This window comes from Schistocerca americana, chromosome 3, assembly GCF_021461395.2.
Source record: "Schistocerca americana isolate TAMUIC-IGC-003095 chromosome 3, iqSchAmer2.1, whole genome shotgun sequence".
Taxonomy (NCBI): domain Eukaryota; kingdom Metazoa; phylum Arthropoda; class Insecta; order Orthoptera; family Acrididae; genus Schistocerca; species Schistocerca americana.
In genome coordinates, this window is record NC_060121.1 from 509909223 (window position 1) to 509926274 (window position 17052).

The 17052-nt window shown below is 43.9% G+C and overlaps 1 protein-coding gene across 1 annotated transcript in view; it reads left to right on the forward strand.

Annotated features, from left to right (window-relative positions):
- LOC124606170 (sodium channel protein Nach-like) overlaps positions 1-17052 on the forward strand; it is a 105699-nt gene that overhangs the window by 27377 nt on the left and 61270 nt on the right. The window contains exons 5-6 of the mRNA XM_047138137.1: positions 8926-9034; positions 9160-9427. Of these exons, the coding sequence (XP_046994093.1) occupies positions 8926-9034; positions 9160-9427 (377 nt within the window). The remainder of the gene's footprint in view (positions 1-8925; positions 9035-9159; positions 9428-17052) is intronic.

A 17052-nucleotide genomic window follows, 5' to 3' on the forward strand; every position in this document is an offset into this window, starting at 1 on the left:
GAACTGCAGAAATATATCGACCAAATACTACAATCTGGCAATCCAAAATGTACTCCGAAGGAGGTTGCAAAATGTAAATGTTTCGTTTCTTCGAAAAATACGCAAAGTTCTTGTCACAGCTCGATCTCACGGGTAAGTACTTCCCCTCTCGACGACCACCTGACTACTGTGTGTAAAAGCAACCCTCTGTGTTCTGACTCCATATCGAATAAACGTAATTGACAGGTGTTGTTTTAATAAAATTTACCATCTGAACAACGTGCTCTAAGATTTCTATCAATGATTTTCCCAATGTTTTTGCTACTGAGGCCTCTCTATGAGTAAAGCAGTGAGTTACGACAATATCATATTTTTTTTTTTTTACAAAAGAAATAAGGCTCTTAACATAGCCTACCATTGAAGGGGCGCCATCTATACAAATGCCTACACACAACCCATGTTAACTGCCACTTATTAAGATAATCATTTAAAATGTGCATAACGTCCTCACATTTAGTAGACACATTTAATTCTTTCCAAAAAAGAAACTCATTTACTATTTGATCTTAGCCCGCATCTCGTGGTCGTGCGGTAGCGTTCTCGCTTCCCATGCCCGGGTTCCCGGGTTCGATTCCCGGCGGGGTCAGGGATTTTCTCTGCCTCGTGATGGCTGGGTGTTGTGTGATGTCCTTAGGTTAGTTAGGTTTAAGTAGTTCTAAGTTCTAGGGGACTGATGACCATAGATGTTAAGTCCCATAGTGCTCAGAGCCATTTGAACCATTATTTGATCTTAATTAATGAAATGGACAAATGCTTAAAGTTGCGATTGGTTGGTTATGTCTGTTGATTCATCAACTTGGAAAACAACGTTTGAGTGCTTGAGTTTATTACTGCAAACGTTTTTCTCAATATCAGTAGTGTTTTTTTTAATACGCTTGTCAACTGTATCACTCGACAAAGGAATCTTGATTATTTTCATAGTTGCTTTTTTTCCTAGCATCGTCATGACAACTTTTTTTTTCTTTTTTTGCAAGCAGGCAAAATACGTGACTCTTCTATAGTATAGCCTTTGCCATAAGTTCAGAGACTTGGTAGGAAGCGATCACAGACTTATCAGAAACAGACATTACACTTTTAAAAGAATTTGCTGCCCTTGTTTGCTGTCCAGATAATTTCTTGAAATAGCTTACAGTGTTATCTTTCAAATGTGATTGCGTTGTTTTAAAATGATTGCTTAGTTTACTAGGAATCAGAGATTCAGTTGCCATTTTATACACATATACTAAGCACACTGGGAAAGGATAATCTTCACTCCCAGTCAAAGTGAAACCATAACTTAAGTAGCTTTCATTGTATTTACGAGTAGGCCGCTGCTTGCTTTTTTACTTGCACTTCGCGTTTGTTCACTTCCAGAATCGGATTCTTCAACGGGAGGCTCGTATTTCAGAAATCTGTCTATTTTATTGGATTGTATTTTGCATATAAGATTCACTTCTAGCGCTTTAAAAATAATCACTACCCTGTACACAAAACACAAGCCCCACGACCGCTAAAAACACCTCACTGACCTATCACTTGAGAGCTCAAGAGCACAACAATGGAAACGCGTTTTCCTTCTGGGCCTGGATTCTTGTTTCCTCCATGGGTTAACAGTGCTGCGAACGATAATTTTCAAGTTCCGTTAACCTTGCTGGAAGCTTCTGTCATTAATCCGCTAGATCACTCAACTGTAGTGGAAATGACGCTCAGCACTAGCAAGGCTTCATAAACAATAACGATCATGTTCACATGCGCTACTCCTCTGTAGCAAAGAACATGAAATGAAATTCTTTTAGTCACGGACAACTCGAGGTCAAACAATAAGCAGCTCTCATAGATACATTCCTGTACTCTCTTTACAATAATATTTTGTTGACAACAGAAAGTTATGCATTTTCAATAAAATACAATCAAAAAAAGTTTTACATCACCCCAGTTGCCAGAACTCCTGGAGATAGACGTTGACTATGGATATTGTATCACAGACACAGTCCATTTGACTGTTCAGATATATCACAAAACCTGCCTAAAGATGTAAACAACCATGCATGAGCAGCGCCCATAAGATGGAGGAGCTGCGACAGCCGATCAGTTCCAGTCATTCCACTAGGAAGGAGCTACACGGCTCGTGTTGTCTGCATTTCAACCATTCCTAGACGGTCAATACCGCGGTTCGATCGCGTACGCAGTCTTACTTTGTGCCAGGAAGGCCTCTCAACAAGGAAAGTGTCCAGGCGTCTCGGAATGAACGAAAGCGATGGTTTTCTTACAGGGAGGAGATACAGAGAGACAGGAACTGTAGATGACTTGCCTCGCTCAGGCCGCTCAAGGGCTACTACTGCAGTGGATGACCGCTACCTACGGATTATGGCTCGGAGGAACCCTGACAGCAACGCCGCCATGCTGAATAATGCTTTTCGTGTAGCCACAGGACGTCGTGTTACTACTCAAACTGTGCTCAATAGGCTGCATGATGAGCAACTTCACTCCCGACGTCCATGGCAAGGTCCATCTTTGCAACCACGACACCAAGCAGCGCGATACAGATGGGCCCAGCAAAACGCCGAATGGTCCGCTCAGGATTTGCATCACGTTCTCTTCACCGATGAGTGTCGCGTATGCCTTCAACCAGACAATCATCGGAGACGTGTTTGGGGGCAATCCGGTCAGGCTGAACGCCTTAGACACACTGTCCAGCGAGTGCAGGAAGGTGAAGGTTCGCTGCTGTTTTTGGGGTGGCATTATGGGGGGCCGACGTATGCCGCTGGTGGTCATGGTAGGCGCCGTAACGGCGGTACGATACGAGAATGCCATTCTCCGACCGATAATGCAACCATATCGGCTGCATATTGTCGAGGCAGTCGTCTTCATGGACGAAAATTCGCACCACCATCGTGCACATCTTGAGAGTGACTTCCTTCAGGATAACGACATCGCTCGACTAAAGTTGCCAGACATGAACCCTGTCGACCATGCCTGGGATAGATTGAAAAGGGCTGTTTATGGACGACGTGACCCACCAACCACTCTGAGGGATCTACGCCGAAGCGCCGTTGAGGAGTGGGACAATCTGGATCTACAGTGCCTTGATGAACTGTGGATAGTATGCCACGACGAATACAGGCATGCAGCAATGCAAGAGGACGTGCTACTGATTATTAGAGGTACCGGTGTGTACAGCAATCTGCACCACCACCTCTGAAGGTCTCTCTGTATGATGGTTCAACATGCAATATGTGGTTTTCATGAGAAATGAAAAGGGCGGAAATGATGTTTATGTTGAACTCTATTCCAATTTCCTGTACAAGTTCCGGAAATCTCGAACCGAGGTGACGCAAAACTTGTTTTTGATGTGTGTATCATTAAAAAGTGACTGGTTGCCCATGTATTTATAATTTTTTGATACACTGTCGCGATACCTAAATAGTTCGTAATGGCCAACAATAATAATATGCAATTCACTTCCTACGCGCTGTCGCAGCGTCACTCTGAGTCAGATGGAATAGATTCGCAATGATTGGGATCGATTCGAAACCTTCCGAATTCTATGGACAAGTTTTGAACACATGCACAGCGCACAAGGCTGAATTTCAGCAAGGCTACCATCATAAAAGAAAAACGTCTACAGGTAAATAAAATGCGAAACAAAAGCACGACACGATCAGATAATATCCGTAAGAGCTTCCGTCGGAAAAATCCGTCAGCCGTCAAATATTTTTTCACCGTTTTCTCTTGATTCTGAACGTTTTCATCTGACCAGATACCCATTAAAGCTTGAAAACACTGTGAATTAACTCAATGTTTACTTACAAACTTTAAGAACGACACAAGTGTCGCACCGTATGGTTACGGAAAGAAGGCTCGGTACGAGGTGCGCTAAAATAACTTGCACGGCGCCTACAGGGCGAAGGGCGGTGAGAGGGGGGATAGTTAGGAAAATTTCACGACCGGGGCTGGTCATCCATGGATGCCTGTGCGCCTTGTACCGACCAGCGACTAAGATAGTTATATTTTACACACAGAAGTAAAAATGGTTCGCTAAAAACGCATTATTTCTATCAAAATTGTGAATTAAAGTAAGGGTGTTGTATGCTGTTCTAGTGCAGGGATTTGAAGAAAATGACATTTTTGTTAATTAGGAATAACCATGAAGCATTATGTTGTAAGAAACTTGCGGTCCATGTTTGGAGTCTTGGACTGCGCGCACGGAGGCTTTCCGGCAGTCGTTCTTCCCGCGAACCATACGCGACTGGAACTGGATAGGGAGGTAATGACAGAGGCACGTAAAGTGCCCACCGCCACACACCGTTGGGTGGCTTGCGGAGTATAAATGTGAATGTAGATGTAGAAGTCCTTTACAACATATGAAATAAGTTACCGTGTTTGCCATACTAAACTTTACGATGGATAAAGTGTTAGGTTTATAAATACAGTTACATTCATTATTAAATGAATTAATCACTCCCACCACTGCGTATTATTTTGTTTTGTAGCAATAGGACAATTATGTGAACATTCTGTTTCTCCGGACCGCAGCATTCTGCCACCCGAATAATTTTTTTTCTCGCCCCACTGCAAATTACACTTTCCCTAGAATTCCTTACACTTCTCAACAGTGTAAGGGATGACCTCGATGGGCCAGCAATGGCTTTATCGTCACTCATAATTTTGAAATACCTTTGCCCAGATCCCATACAGCCGCTACTGTTAGACAGCTAAGATTAGCAGCAATGGAAGAGAGAAGACAGTGGGCATGAAACGTTCGAATACCGTCGACTCTACAAGGAGTAAGCTACTTTACTTCCTTAACCAAACTGAAATATTCGACAAAACTTAAGGACTGTCGTGAAATGGATAAAATGGAGTAGCTACAGTATAAGTTCTTTCATATTTGGCCATATGTTTTCCTAAAATATTACAGGGCGCACCCGTAAATATTCTAGGGCGCACCAGTACGCCCTGGCGCACACTTTGAGAACCACTACTCTAACCTTCCCCCCCCTCCTACCGAATGTAGCAGAGGGAACTAATTTAGGAATATTATAGTAGTTTTAAGAACCCAGTCGTGACCTCAAATTCCCGACTGATCAATTTATTGTTCTCAATAGTTGTATTACTTGTACGCATGCATTTGGTATGGGCAAGCATTGTCTGCGCGGATGTTTATCTCTCCCCGACCGGTGCAGATGGATGCTACCCTGTAGACGGCGAATGGCACCCGCCTCGCGATCGGCAGTTTGAGTGATCTGTAGGATTTCTTTTCACCAGGTATGTTTAGTGAAAAGTTTTGGTGGAGGAGGGTATTTGTGCTCTGAGACGTTGGTGCTTATAAAGCCTCAGATATATTTAGTGCAACGAACTACTAGTGGTGGAAATTTCAGTAATTGATTTGCATAATATTTGTGTGTGATACTCAAACATTGAAAATAAGTTTTACTACGAAGAGGAATCATTGCAAGGCGGAAGTGAGTGATTTAATTGATCTATTTGAGTCCTATAAATTCGTAAACAATTAATCTTAGAGGCTAGTACAAATGGCTTATTTCACTCTATTTTTTGATACGAAACAGCATCAGCTCTCACTTTGCCTCCAGCATTAGTAAATAGGAACACTGTGTTATGAGGAAAGATGAAAACCTCTGTCTGCTTGTTTCGGGATTTTGGTTCACACACACAAGCATGGAATGGCCTCTTGAGAAAGGCGGAGACAGGAAGCGAGACTGGAATTCCCTGACCAACAGAATGCCACAACTTGATTCTTTGTTTGGGGGCCGCGAGATCAAAGGAGGTCGATATGCTGTCTGTGGTCAGTGGTATTTAGTAATGTGAGCTGTAATTTGGACATTGGGAGGTTTTGACTTTCGCGGTGTTGCCCTGACGATAGACACATGCATGGGAGGCTCCAAACGGTGGTTACTACACTGTATTTCTTTCTATTCATGATCTGTGACCAATTTCGCAGCGTGTAACTGTCAGTGCAATATGACTACTGTATTTGCTGCTGAGGTTCTAGTAATTTGTCCATCTGCAGAAAGTGGCGATGTAATTCTATATATGTCATGAACTTTTAGATATGTAATTTTTCAGATTTTCCTGTCTGTGCTTAGACACCAGTGTGCTTCGAGAAATGAGGGAAATAAAAGATAAGAGTCTAACATCCCTGACTCGAGCACCAAATATAAAGTAAGCCTGTTCAGCATTTCCATGCACAATCAGAACGGAATGGTGCTGCATTTGTTTAAATATTCCATACTGCAATCGATATCCACACATATTCTTTAAATAAATCTACACTCCTGGAAATGGAAAAAAGAACACATCGACACCGGTGTGTCAGACCCACCATACTTGCTCCGGACACTGCGAGAGGGCTGTACAAGCAATGATCACACGCACGGCACAGCGGACACACCAGGAACCGCGGTGTTGGCCGTCGAATGGCGCTAGCTGCGCAGCATTTGTGCACCGCCGCCGTCAGTGTCAGCCAGTTTGCCGTGGCATACGGAGCTCCATCGCAGTCTTTAACACTGGTAGCATGCCGCGACAGCGTGGACGTAAACCGTATGTGCAGTTGACGGACTTTGTGCGAGGGCGTATAGTGGGCATGCGGGAGGCCGGGTGGACGTACCGCCGAATTGCTCAACACGTGGGGCGTGAGGTCTCCACAGTACATCGATGTTGTCGCCAGTGGTCGGCGGAAGGTGCACGTGCCCGTCGACCTGGGACCGGACCGCAGCGACGCACGGATGCACGCCAAGACCGTAGGATCCTACGCAGTGCCGTAGGGGACCGCACCGCCACTTCCCAGCAAATTAGGGACACTGTTGCTCCTGGGGTATCGGCGAGGACCATTCGCAACCGTCTCCATGAAGCTGGGCTACGGTCCCGCACACCGTTAGGCCGTCTTCCGCTCACGCCCCAACATCGTGCAGCCCGCCTCCAGTGGTGTCGCGACAGGCGTGAATGGAGGGACGAATGGAGACGTGTCGTCTTCAGCGATGAGAGTCGCTTCTGCCTTGGTGCCAATGATGGTCGTATGCGTGTTTGGCGCCGTGCAGGTGAGCGCCACAATCAGGACTGCATACGACCGAGGCACACAGGGCCAACACCCGGCATCATGGTGTGGGGAGCGATCTCCTACACTGGCCGTACACCACTGGTGATCGTCGAGGGGACACTGAATAGTGCACGGTACATCCAAACCGTCAACGAACCCATCTTTCTACCATTCCTAGACCGGCAAGGGAACTTACTGTTCCAACAGGATAATGCACGTCCGCATGTATCCCGTGCCACCCAACGTGCTCTAGAAGGTGTAAGTCAACTACCCTGGCCAGCAAGATCTCCGGATCTGTCCCCCATTGAGCATGTTTGGGACTGGATGAAGCGTCGTCTCACGCGGTCTGCACGTCCAGCACGAACGCTGGTCCAACTGAGGCGCCAGGTGGAAATGGCATGGCAAGCCGTTCCACAGGACTACATCCAGCATCTCTACGATCGTCTCCATGGGAGAATAGCAGCCTGCATTGCTGCGAAAGGTGGATATACACTGTACTAGTGCCGACATTGTGCATGCTCTGTTGGCTGTGTCTATGTGCCTGTGGTTCTGTCAGTGTGATCATGTGATGTATCTGACCCCAGGAATGTGTCAATAAAGTTTCTCCTTCCTGGGACAATGAATTCACGGTGTTCTTATTTCAATTTCCAGGAGTGTATATTCCATAAACCGCCTTGTGTCCCATAAATTGTTTAAATAAACATCATTCTACACATTGTCTATATTGTTTAAATAATATTCCATACACTGGAATCGATTTCGCAGCAAATTTCGTAAAAAAATAAATAAACTGTATTCCATACACTGTCTTTTATCCTATAAATTGTTTAAGTAAACAATATTCCACGCATTATCTAAATTGTTTTACACATTCCTTACACTGCAAACGATTTGCGACCAAATGACCGATCAACAAAGTCTTATTGCCGCCAGTTTGCAGGTGGGGGAGGGAAGAGGCAAGGGTGTGGGTTTCTCAGAGTGGGAGAGGTTATTTATTTGATAGATTTCAATAATTAGTCAATGAAATTGATATCAAAAGTGTGCTTGTGTTATCGAGTTGTGTTCCCTGAGGGGTGAGGTGGGAGGAGGAGAGGATGGGGGAGGAGGAGAGGGAGTCAGAGGGGTGGATGTTTCTTGGAAAACAAGTTAACCAAACAATGGGGTAAGGACCTGTCTACAAAATGATGGATTATCCCCAGGAGGTCATAATCCTCGCAGCAGAACAATAGGTTAAGGACCTGTCAATCGAAAGAGAACGAAAAGTGTGCCCGTGAAGTAGGCAGCCCTCAATGTGTGCTTATACTCTTTTCGCCCCTCTACTTCTAAGGTCCCGTCGTAGTGAGAATGGGTTTTAATTTGAATGCTCCTCATAAGTTTACAAGCTATAACTTCTGTCTCATCTCTTATAATGCGTTTCCTAGTTTTTGAAGTACTGTGTTATTAATGTTCATCTGGAACGATTGACATATCTTACAGTGTTCCCTATTGGTGTCTGCTGGTGCCATTTATACACATTCACGCGACTGTGCTGTCCAATTGTCACAGGGCCCGACAGAGCGTTACGATAAATGGTATACAAAACAATCTTATCGTCCATAATTAAGGTTGTTCAGATATTTATGCGTGTATTAGTACTTGCCTAGCAACAACTCTTGCCACATGGCATCTGAATTCGTATCTGTATGCCTAAACTTCACTGAAGTGAAGCAAAAATAGTTTTTTACGTTACAATATTATATATTTTTTTGCGCTCACATACATTTATGATGATCGATATTTAGTACTATGAAACTTGTATCCATGCTGAAAAACATTGTCAGTAATGAATACATGTACGTGCCGTTTTCCAGAAATTCTACAAAGCCAAAGAAATTTTTGGAGCCATGGAAATGTAACTCGGTTACTGATCAAGTATGCTACGGCCATTTGCAGTATGACAAGTTGAAGACACGGGTGCAGGTGCGTCTGAATGTGAACGACAACGAAACAGAACAACTGTGTGATATACATGACATATTTTTCTCGTTGTGTATTAATAATCTGTTTGTATGTCCGTCTGGTTTTAATTATTTGAAAACTTTCAGATATTTGTTCACTCTCCGTATGAGATAGCTGCTACAGGAACGTGGTTCCACTATCTGGAAGGAAAAAGAGTCGTGAGCGCCGCGTTCAAAAACTTCCAGCTGGTATCGACACCTGAAGTCCTGGCATTATCTGTTCGACAGAGGGGCTGTTACTTGTATGATCAAAAGCGAAATTTGCCGTACAGCGTCAATCTTTGCAAAATGACCTGTAGAGCGAATTTCGCAATGCGCTTATGTCGATGTGTGCCTTACTTCTACGCTACACTTGGTGAGTATAAATCCTTTTTTTCTGAGTTAAAGTTATAGCAAAGTCTGTATGTTGCGTGTTTGCATCTTTCTTGAAATACTATAATACAGTCACATTTATTTCAGACAAAAATTCTGACTGAACACTCGTATTTGTTGTGGCGAGACTACAAGTACAGTCACTACAAGCCAAAATCTTGTCTGTTGTTGAACACGTCGATACAGTCGATACGCCGGCTGCTGCAGGTGCTAAATGCAAGTCGTGCACTTGAAAGGCTGCTATAAAATTGCCCGCCCCTCAGAATTTTGCTATCTGCAGTATTTTGAAACATTTTACGATGCAGGAGTTTCTAGAGGAAGTAAAGATTGTATGTAGAAATGGTGCTGTTTTTTTTCGCAAAACTTGTTATCGACATCCTGTTGCATGTCCCTGGACTTGATCGAAGTGGCAGTCCGTGGAGAATGTCTTTCAAACATGCATTAGTAGATAGCGCGTACTGTTTCTACCAACCTGCGTTTCCTCCTGGTGTATCACGATTTAAAAGATAAGACAATGGTTTTTTGTTGACTGCATTTCCACTTCTTAAAAACCTAGTGATGCATTTTTGAACTGATATTATTACAGATGAGCAAAAACGTTATGACCATCTGCTTAATAGCTTGTCGTTGGAACGAAATACGTCACTGTTTCCGCGTATCAGGGCTCCAATGGTTCAAATGGCTCTGAGCACTATGGGACTCAACATCTTAGGTCATAAGTCCCCTAGAACTTAGAACTACTTAAACCTAACTAACCTAAGGACATCACACACACCCATGCCCGAGGCAGGATTCGAACCTGCGACCGTAGCAGTCCCGCGGTTCCGAACTGCAGCGCCAGAACCGCACGGCCACCGCGGCCGGCGCGCGTATCAGGGATCCGAAAGTTTGTTGGTAGGTTTGTGGAGGTATGTGGCATTAGAAATTTACGTACAGGTCATGTACTTCGCATAAATAACGAGTCGCTGATTTCCGTACGATGTCTCCCGATATCGACCCAGATGGGTTCGATAGGATTGACATCAGGCGAATTTGGCCACCGAGACATCTACGTGAGTTTAGTGTAATGCTCCTCACACCACTGTAACACGGTTCTGGATCGGGGACGCAGACAACTACACTGCTGAAAGACAACATCGCCGTCGGGGAAGACATCATGCATGAAGGGATGCAGGTGGTTCGCACGTCTCAGAATGTTTTGGATTACTACCGGAAGCCCGACGGAAACGCAGGAGAATGTCCCCCATAACATAATACTGCTGCCACCAACATGCGTCGGAGCCGCGCTGCACGTTCCGTGCCCCCGTTCACTTCGATGATGGCGTTTGTGGTGACGACCATCAAATTAGTGTAGCAAAAATGTGATTCACCCGATGAGGCGACACGTTTTCATTGATCGACGGTCGAGTCCCTATAGTCTCGTGCCCACTGCAGTCGTAATTGACGATGTCGTTGGGCCAACATGTGAACACGTAGGGATGGTCTGCTGCGAAGCTCCATGTTCAGCAATGTACGGTGAACGATGTACTCCGAAACACTTGTGCGTGCACCAGCATTGTGCTCTTTAGGCAGAGATGCCACAGAACACCTTCTATCCTACTTTACAGAGCAAACAAGCCTCCGAGCCCCATGTTCTGTGAAGAGTCGTGGACGTCCAACTATTTGGGGTCTAGTGGTAGTTTCACCGCCCTTCTACATCTCTCCCTTGATGCTCACGACTGTAGCACGTGATTATTCGACCAGCTTCGCCGTTTTCGAGATACTCGTTCACAGGCTCAGCGTAATAATAATCTGCTCTTTGTCAAAGTCGCTTATCTCTATGGATTTCCCAATTTGCAGCCCACATCTTCGCTGCGGTGATCCCCCGTCTGTGTCTGCTCCGCTTTCATACTATTGTTACCGCGTCACGTGCCCGTAGCACCACCAGTGGCATTCACCATCACGGTGCGCAGTGGTCATAACATTCTGGCTTATCAGTGTAGTGCCTCAGTATTAATGGCATTGGGAACAAAAATGTTTCTCTAACTCTTTTGTCGATAACTAATTTTTAGAGACAATTGCTGTTGACAAAATACAGGCGGAGTCTTGCAAAGAAGAAGAAATGCTATTATTAATGGTATTTATTTACAAAAATAGCGCCGTTACCTGTTTCATGGCGACAGGTTCATCACCAGATGGCTGTTCACGTTTATATTAAATCTGTTGTTGTTTACATTAGTCATTGGAGAGAAAACAACCGACAACTAATGTAAATAATGACAAATGTAATATAAACGTGAACAGCCGTATGAAGACCCCATCGGACTGAAACCGATGACAGCGCTATTTGCGTAAATAAATAGCTTTATTACTAGGGGCTGATTGCTGTTTTGTTCTTTCCAAGAATCAGTTTGTAAAAACTTTCTTACTGACACTTAAAACCAGTCAGTTTCCTAATACGGCACATTGAATTTCTTAATGAAGTATTTATTTACAATTTCTCTCATGATTTGTATACTCTGCAACTACCTCTAGTATCATGGAAGTTATTCTCTGGTCTCCTCTAGTTCCATGGAATTTATTCCATGATACCTTAAAACATTTCTATCATCCAGTCTCTTCTTCTTGTCAGTTCTTTCCATATGTTCCTTTCTTCGCCGATTCTGTGAAGAATATCCTCATTCCTTATCAGTCCACCTAATTCTCAACATCATTCTATAGCACTTCGTCTCAAACGCTTCGATCCTCTTCTTGTACGGTTTATGCACAGTCCATGAAACGCTACCGTACTGCGCTCCAAATGTACATTCAGACAAATACTAATAGACTTCCCTCGTCCAGGAATCCCCTCTTTGTCTGTACTAAACCGCTTTATATATCCTCCCAGCTACGTGCCTCAAATGTTATTTTGCTTCCAAGATAGCAGAATTCCTTAACTTCGTCTATTTCATGTCCCCAACTTTGATGTTGATTCTCAGTCAACTCAATACGTCCTATAATTCTTTTTCACTTTCTACGACGACAGAAATGTCATCAGTGAATCTTATCATTGATATCTTCCCACCCTGATTTTCAGTACCACTCCTGAAACTTTCTTTTATTTCTATCATTTCTTCTTCCATGCATACCGATTGAATACCAGAGGGAAAGACAACATCGCTGTCTCACGCTTTTTTTAAATCAGAGCACTCCGTTCTTGGTTTTCTCTCTTCATTGCTGTCTCTTGATGGTTGTACAGATAGTATATTATCCATCTTTCCGTATCGCTTACTCCTATTTTTCTCAGAATTTCGAACATGTTGCACTATTTTACATTGTCGAATGCTTTTTACGGACCGAGCAAGGTGTCACAGTGGATGCACACTGGAAACTCATACGGGACGAAGGGCGTTCAGATTCCCATCCAGCCATCCCGATTTAGGATTTCCATGATTTCCCTAAATAGCTCAAGGCAGATTCCGGGTTGCTTCCTTTGAAAGAGAATTACCGATTTCCTTCACCATCTTTCTCTAACGGCCTGATTATCGACGGGATGTTAAATTCAAATCCTCCTCTTTTCCTCTTTCCAATTCCATTTCCATGAGCGTGTCTTCATTTTTCTTATGCCCGCTTTCCTTATCAATCGCAGTACCAGAACTGCCTGTGTGATGCACTAACCTTTTACAAAGCCAGACTGATCATCATCTAACATACGATGAAGTCTTCGTAGGTTACATTATTCACATCTAATTGCCTCTCATAAATAATGTCACTGATACATTGACAACTTAAATGATCAAGTATGTCTCTATTCTATTTTATACAACTGTATTTAGTTGCAGATGTAAGAAGGAACGAACATATTTATGCATTTACGATAGTTATTATGTACGGGAGAAACATTTGGACAAATTAATCGGTCAACTGTCTAGATTGCGAATGAGAATTTTTGCACCTAGCATGTTGAATAAAAACCGCTGCAGCAAAAGTTTGGCTGTGGATGCCCTTCCAATAAACTGTTACGTTTTTCACCTGGATTTTTATGTAGTACAAATATTTACATCTCCTCAAATTAATTATTGTATGTGATGTCTGAAAGTGATGGAGTATCTTAAGCTCTCCTATGTTTGCGATTGGACGTCCAGTGCTTTTAGGTGTGTCGCTAATGTTAATTTTGTTATTTTGTTATGAGTGTAACACTTGATGTATTTAGTCTGTTTGGTAGGAAATTTCCAGCCAGTCTGTCCTATGTAGTAGATTGATACTGTATATTCTTGAATCGGGAATTTGAATTTTTTGTCGTTAAAAGTATGAAATAATTTCTGATGTATTTTGTGGTGAAAGCTGCTTTCACTTTATGTGATCTAATTATGTTTGCTATTTTTCGGAAAATGTTACCAGTAAATGGTATAGTGTCACATATGTGAGTACATCGTAAGTTTTTCCATAGAGCCAGTATTTTTTTTGCTATTTGTTTCTACATTTTCTCTGTAATTGTATAACATTACTGTTACATATTGGTATCTGATATCTGTTCATTTTTTGCCCGATATTTTGCAGTCACATTCGTCAGCGTTGCGAAGGTGCGTTAGGTGGGGAATGTTCGCACCCTCCTAGCAGTGCAGGTGTGCCCTGGAAGGTTCCTGGCCTCCTTTTTTCGGGAGGAGGCAGCCTGTATATCTCTTTAAGTCAAGGACGCCTTTGGGAGCCATGCCGTGGCCCGCTCTGCTGCTACTGTGTAAACACAGCTGGCACCAATCTGTGTGCTGCTAACTGAACTCCGCACCCACATTTTACCATCACGAGGTTTGCACTGAGCTGAATCAGTGTTACTTTTATTGGTTGGGCCAGATCGACTATGACCAACGGCCTTGCTGCAGTAGTAACACCGGTTCCCATCAGATCACTGAAGTTAAGCACTGTTCGGCTCGGCTAGCACTTGGATGGGTGACCATCCTGTCTGCAGAGCTCTGTTGGTAAGTGGAGTGCACTCAGCCCTTGTGAGGCAAACTGAGAAGCTACTTGACTGAGAAGTAGCGGCTCCGGTTTACGAAAACTGACAATGGCCGGGAGAGTGGTGTGCTAACCACATGCCTCTTTGTAAGTGCATCCAGTGACGCTCCTGGGCTGAGAGGATGACACGGCGGCCGGTCGGTACCGTTGGGCCTTCCAAGGCCTGTTCGGATGGAGTTTGGTTTAGATGGACCATGCGATAGGTTGGGCAACACAATCTCACTGAAACAAACAAAATTTTTGGGAGCTGAACACAAACAATACTCCCACGCTAGCTGAGTATTTCCGTTCTGTCTGGGCCTTTGAAGCAGTCCAGAAAAGCAAAAATATAGTGTTCCTTATCTTCAGGAGGTGGATTGGTGGGTGAGCTCGACATTCACATACCAGCACTTTGACCTGGGTCATGGTTCTGTCCATACAATGCTTTACACCCCCAGCCAGTGACAGCTTGCTACGCTACTCTGCCACAAGACCCATGCCAGCTCATCTGCATCCACCTCTCTGGTGCCTTTATCTTTCCTAAAGTAAAACTGATTGTTATCTAACAGATCCTCAGTTTTCCTTTCCACTCCTCTGTATATTATTTTTGTCAGCAACGAAGAGGTACTGAATCGAATTATAGAAAAAGGAATTTATGTCATTACTCGACCAAAAGAAGTTGATAGGGCACATTGTGAACTTCAAGGAATATACAGTTTCGTAATGGAGGGAAGTGCGAAGTAAAAATTGTAGAGGAGCTTACCTGGGGTATTCAAGTGGACGTAGTTTGCTGTAGTTGTGCAGACTTCAAACTGAAAACCGCATCAACTACCAGCCTCGTGTCATTTCCCACACGACTTTGCGGTCTTTCTTTTTAGTCACTGTATTTTAGTTTTGTCTAACTAGTAATTTCATTTGTCAGTATATTTGTCTTATTTAGTATTCTTCATATTGTATTACATAAGTAGAGGACTGTACTGATAGGAGCCCAAGCTGCATTGTTCCCCTTTCCCTCCCCCTTATGACGTTACGCAGCGTTTACATGTTTCTCATTCTCCCATCCATCTAACATAGACCCCTTGCTCTATGTATAAAATGGCGGGAAATCCAAAATCTGGTAGTAAATTCAAAACAGGCAATTGCCTTATTATAAAATGGCGCGAAATTAAAAAATTGTCGGGAGTTTAAAAAAGTAGGGTTTCTCCCACACCTATGACGTCACAGCTCTGAAACTTACATATCCCTGCGAGCAGACACAAACACGGACGCAGATAAGCTGGCGGTGGTCTTACGATGGAGTAGTGCAGCAAGTGGCACGGCTGGTGCATGCAGAGCATTGAAGTATGGACGGAACCACTAACTGAGGTGTTTACCTGTTGATGCAGATAGGCCGGGTCCAGATGTTCTTCACCTGGCTCACGCCGTGCTGTTACTACGTGCTAGGTTGTTCAGTCGCTCGCACTGGTCACATCTGTGTTTCTCTATGTGCTCGTCTTTACGTGTTGTTCGGCCTCCGTGCCCTTTTTCCAGGGCTCAGCTCCCTAGCTTCAGTGGAGCTGCCTTCAGCTAGTGTAGCTGCATTTGTGCGCACAGTGACGATTTTTTGGCGCTGTCACACTTGTACAGATACAAAAATGGCGATGCAGGGCGTTCTTATCCTCTTGATGCTTTTACTTGTTTCTTCGTTGTGTTAACTTTTGGCCAACACGGACCCAGCATTTTTGCAATGCTGGCAGCAGCAGTTGTGGCCTCAGGACCAACAACAAAAGTTGCAACAAGAGAAGGCGAAGGAGCTGCTTAATCTGAATGTGGAATTTCTCTGCTAACACGCCATGCTGGTGGCGGGCTAGGCGCCTGTAGAGAACTCTTTTTCCCCTGTCGCCCCCGACGCCATCCGCCGGTTTTGACGAGTGTTCCGGAAGGTGGGAAATTACGTGCGCGAATTCTTGCTGCACTTCCGGATAAGGCATATCGTAGATCCAGCTGACAATGCCACATTACTATTGTCCAGCAGTGCAGGGTCATATGAAACTGAACAAAATTTGAAGCGTTCCATTGAGCCTGAGAAACTTATCTTTGAGGAACTCTGTCTATTACTGATACAGTATTTTGGACATCAAACTCATATGTTGGCGGTATGGTTACGGTTTAAGCAGCGCAACAAGCACCTATTACAATTGTATGTGGCTTGAAACCTTTTCCCCTGCAAACCTGCAACAACGTCTGTTATGCTACGGTCTGACAAGGGGGAGGCCACGACGTTTGGAACGCGGATTTACTGCAAACTTCGTACACTCGTAGTACTCCATGAGGACAACAAAATGTGTAAGCAATAGCGCGTACTTCTCAATCGTTATTGAGAAAATCGCAAGATAATTTCGGTAGTCAAATATATTCCTGTGCGTGACCATTTTTACCACGAAGCGGCGGCAGCCGAGTGGTTAGCGTTCAAGCCCCGTAATCACTGGATCGAGTCCCGTTCGTCTGTTTTTTTTTTTTTTTTTCAACACAGTCATTTTCTTTACTATTTATATTACAATGGATATAATGGGGAATATACGTGTAATCGGATGAACTTTTATTACTGCTTACACATTTTGTTCTCCTCATGGAGTACTACGAGTGTACGAAGATTACAGTAAATCCGCGTTCCAAACG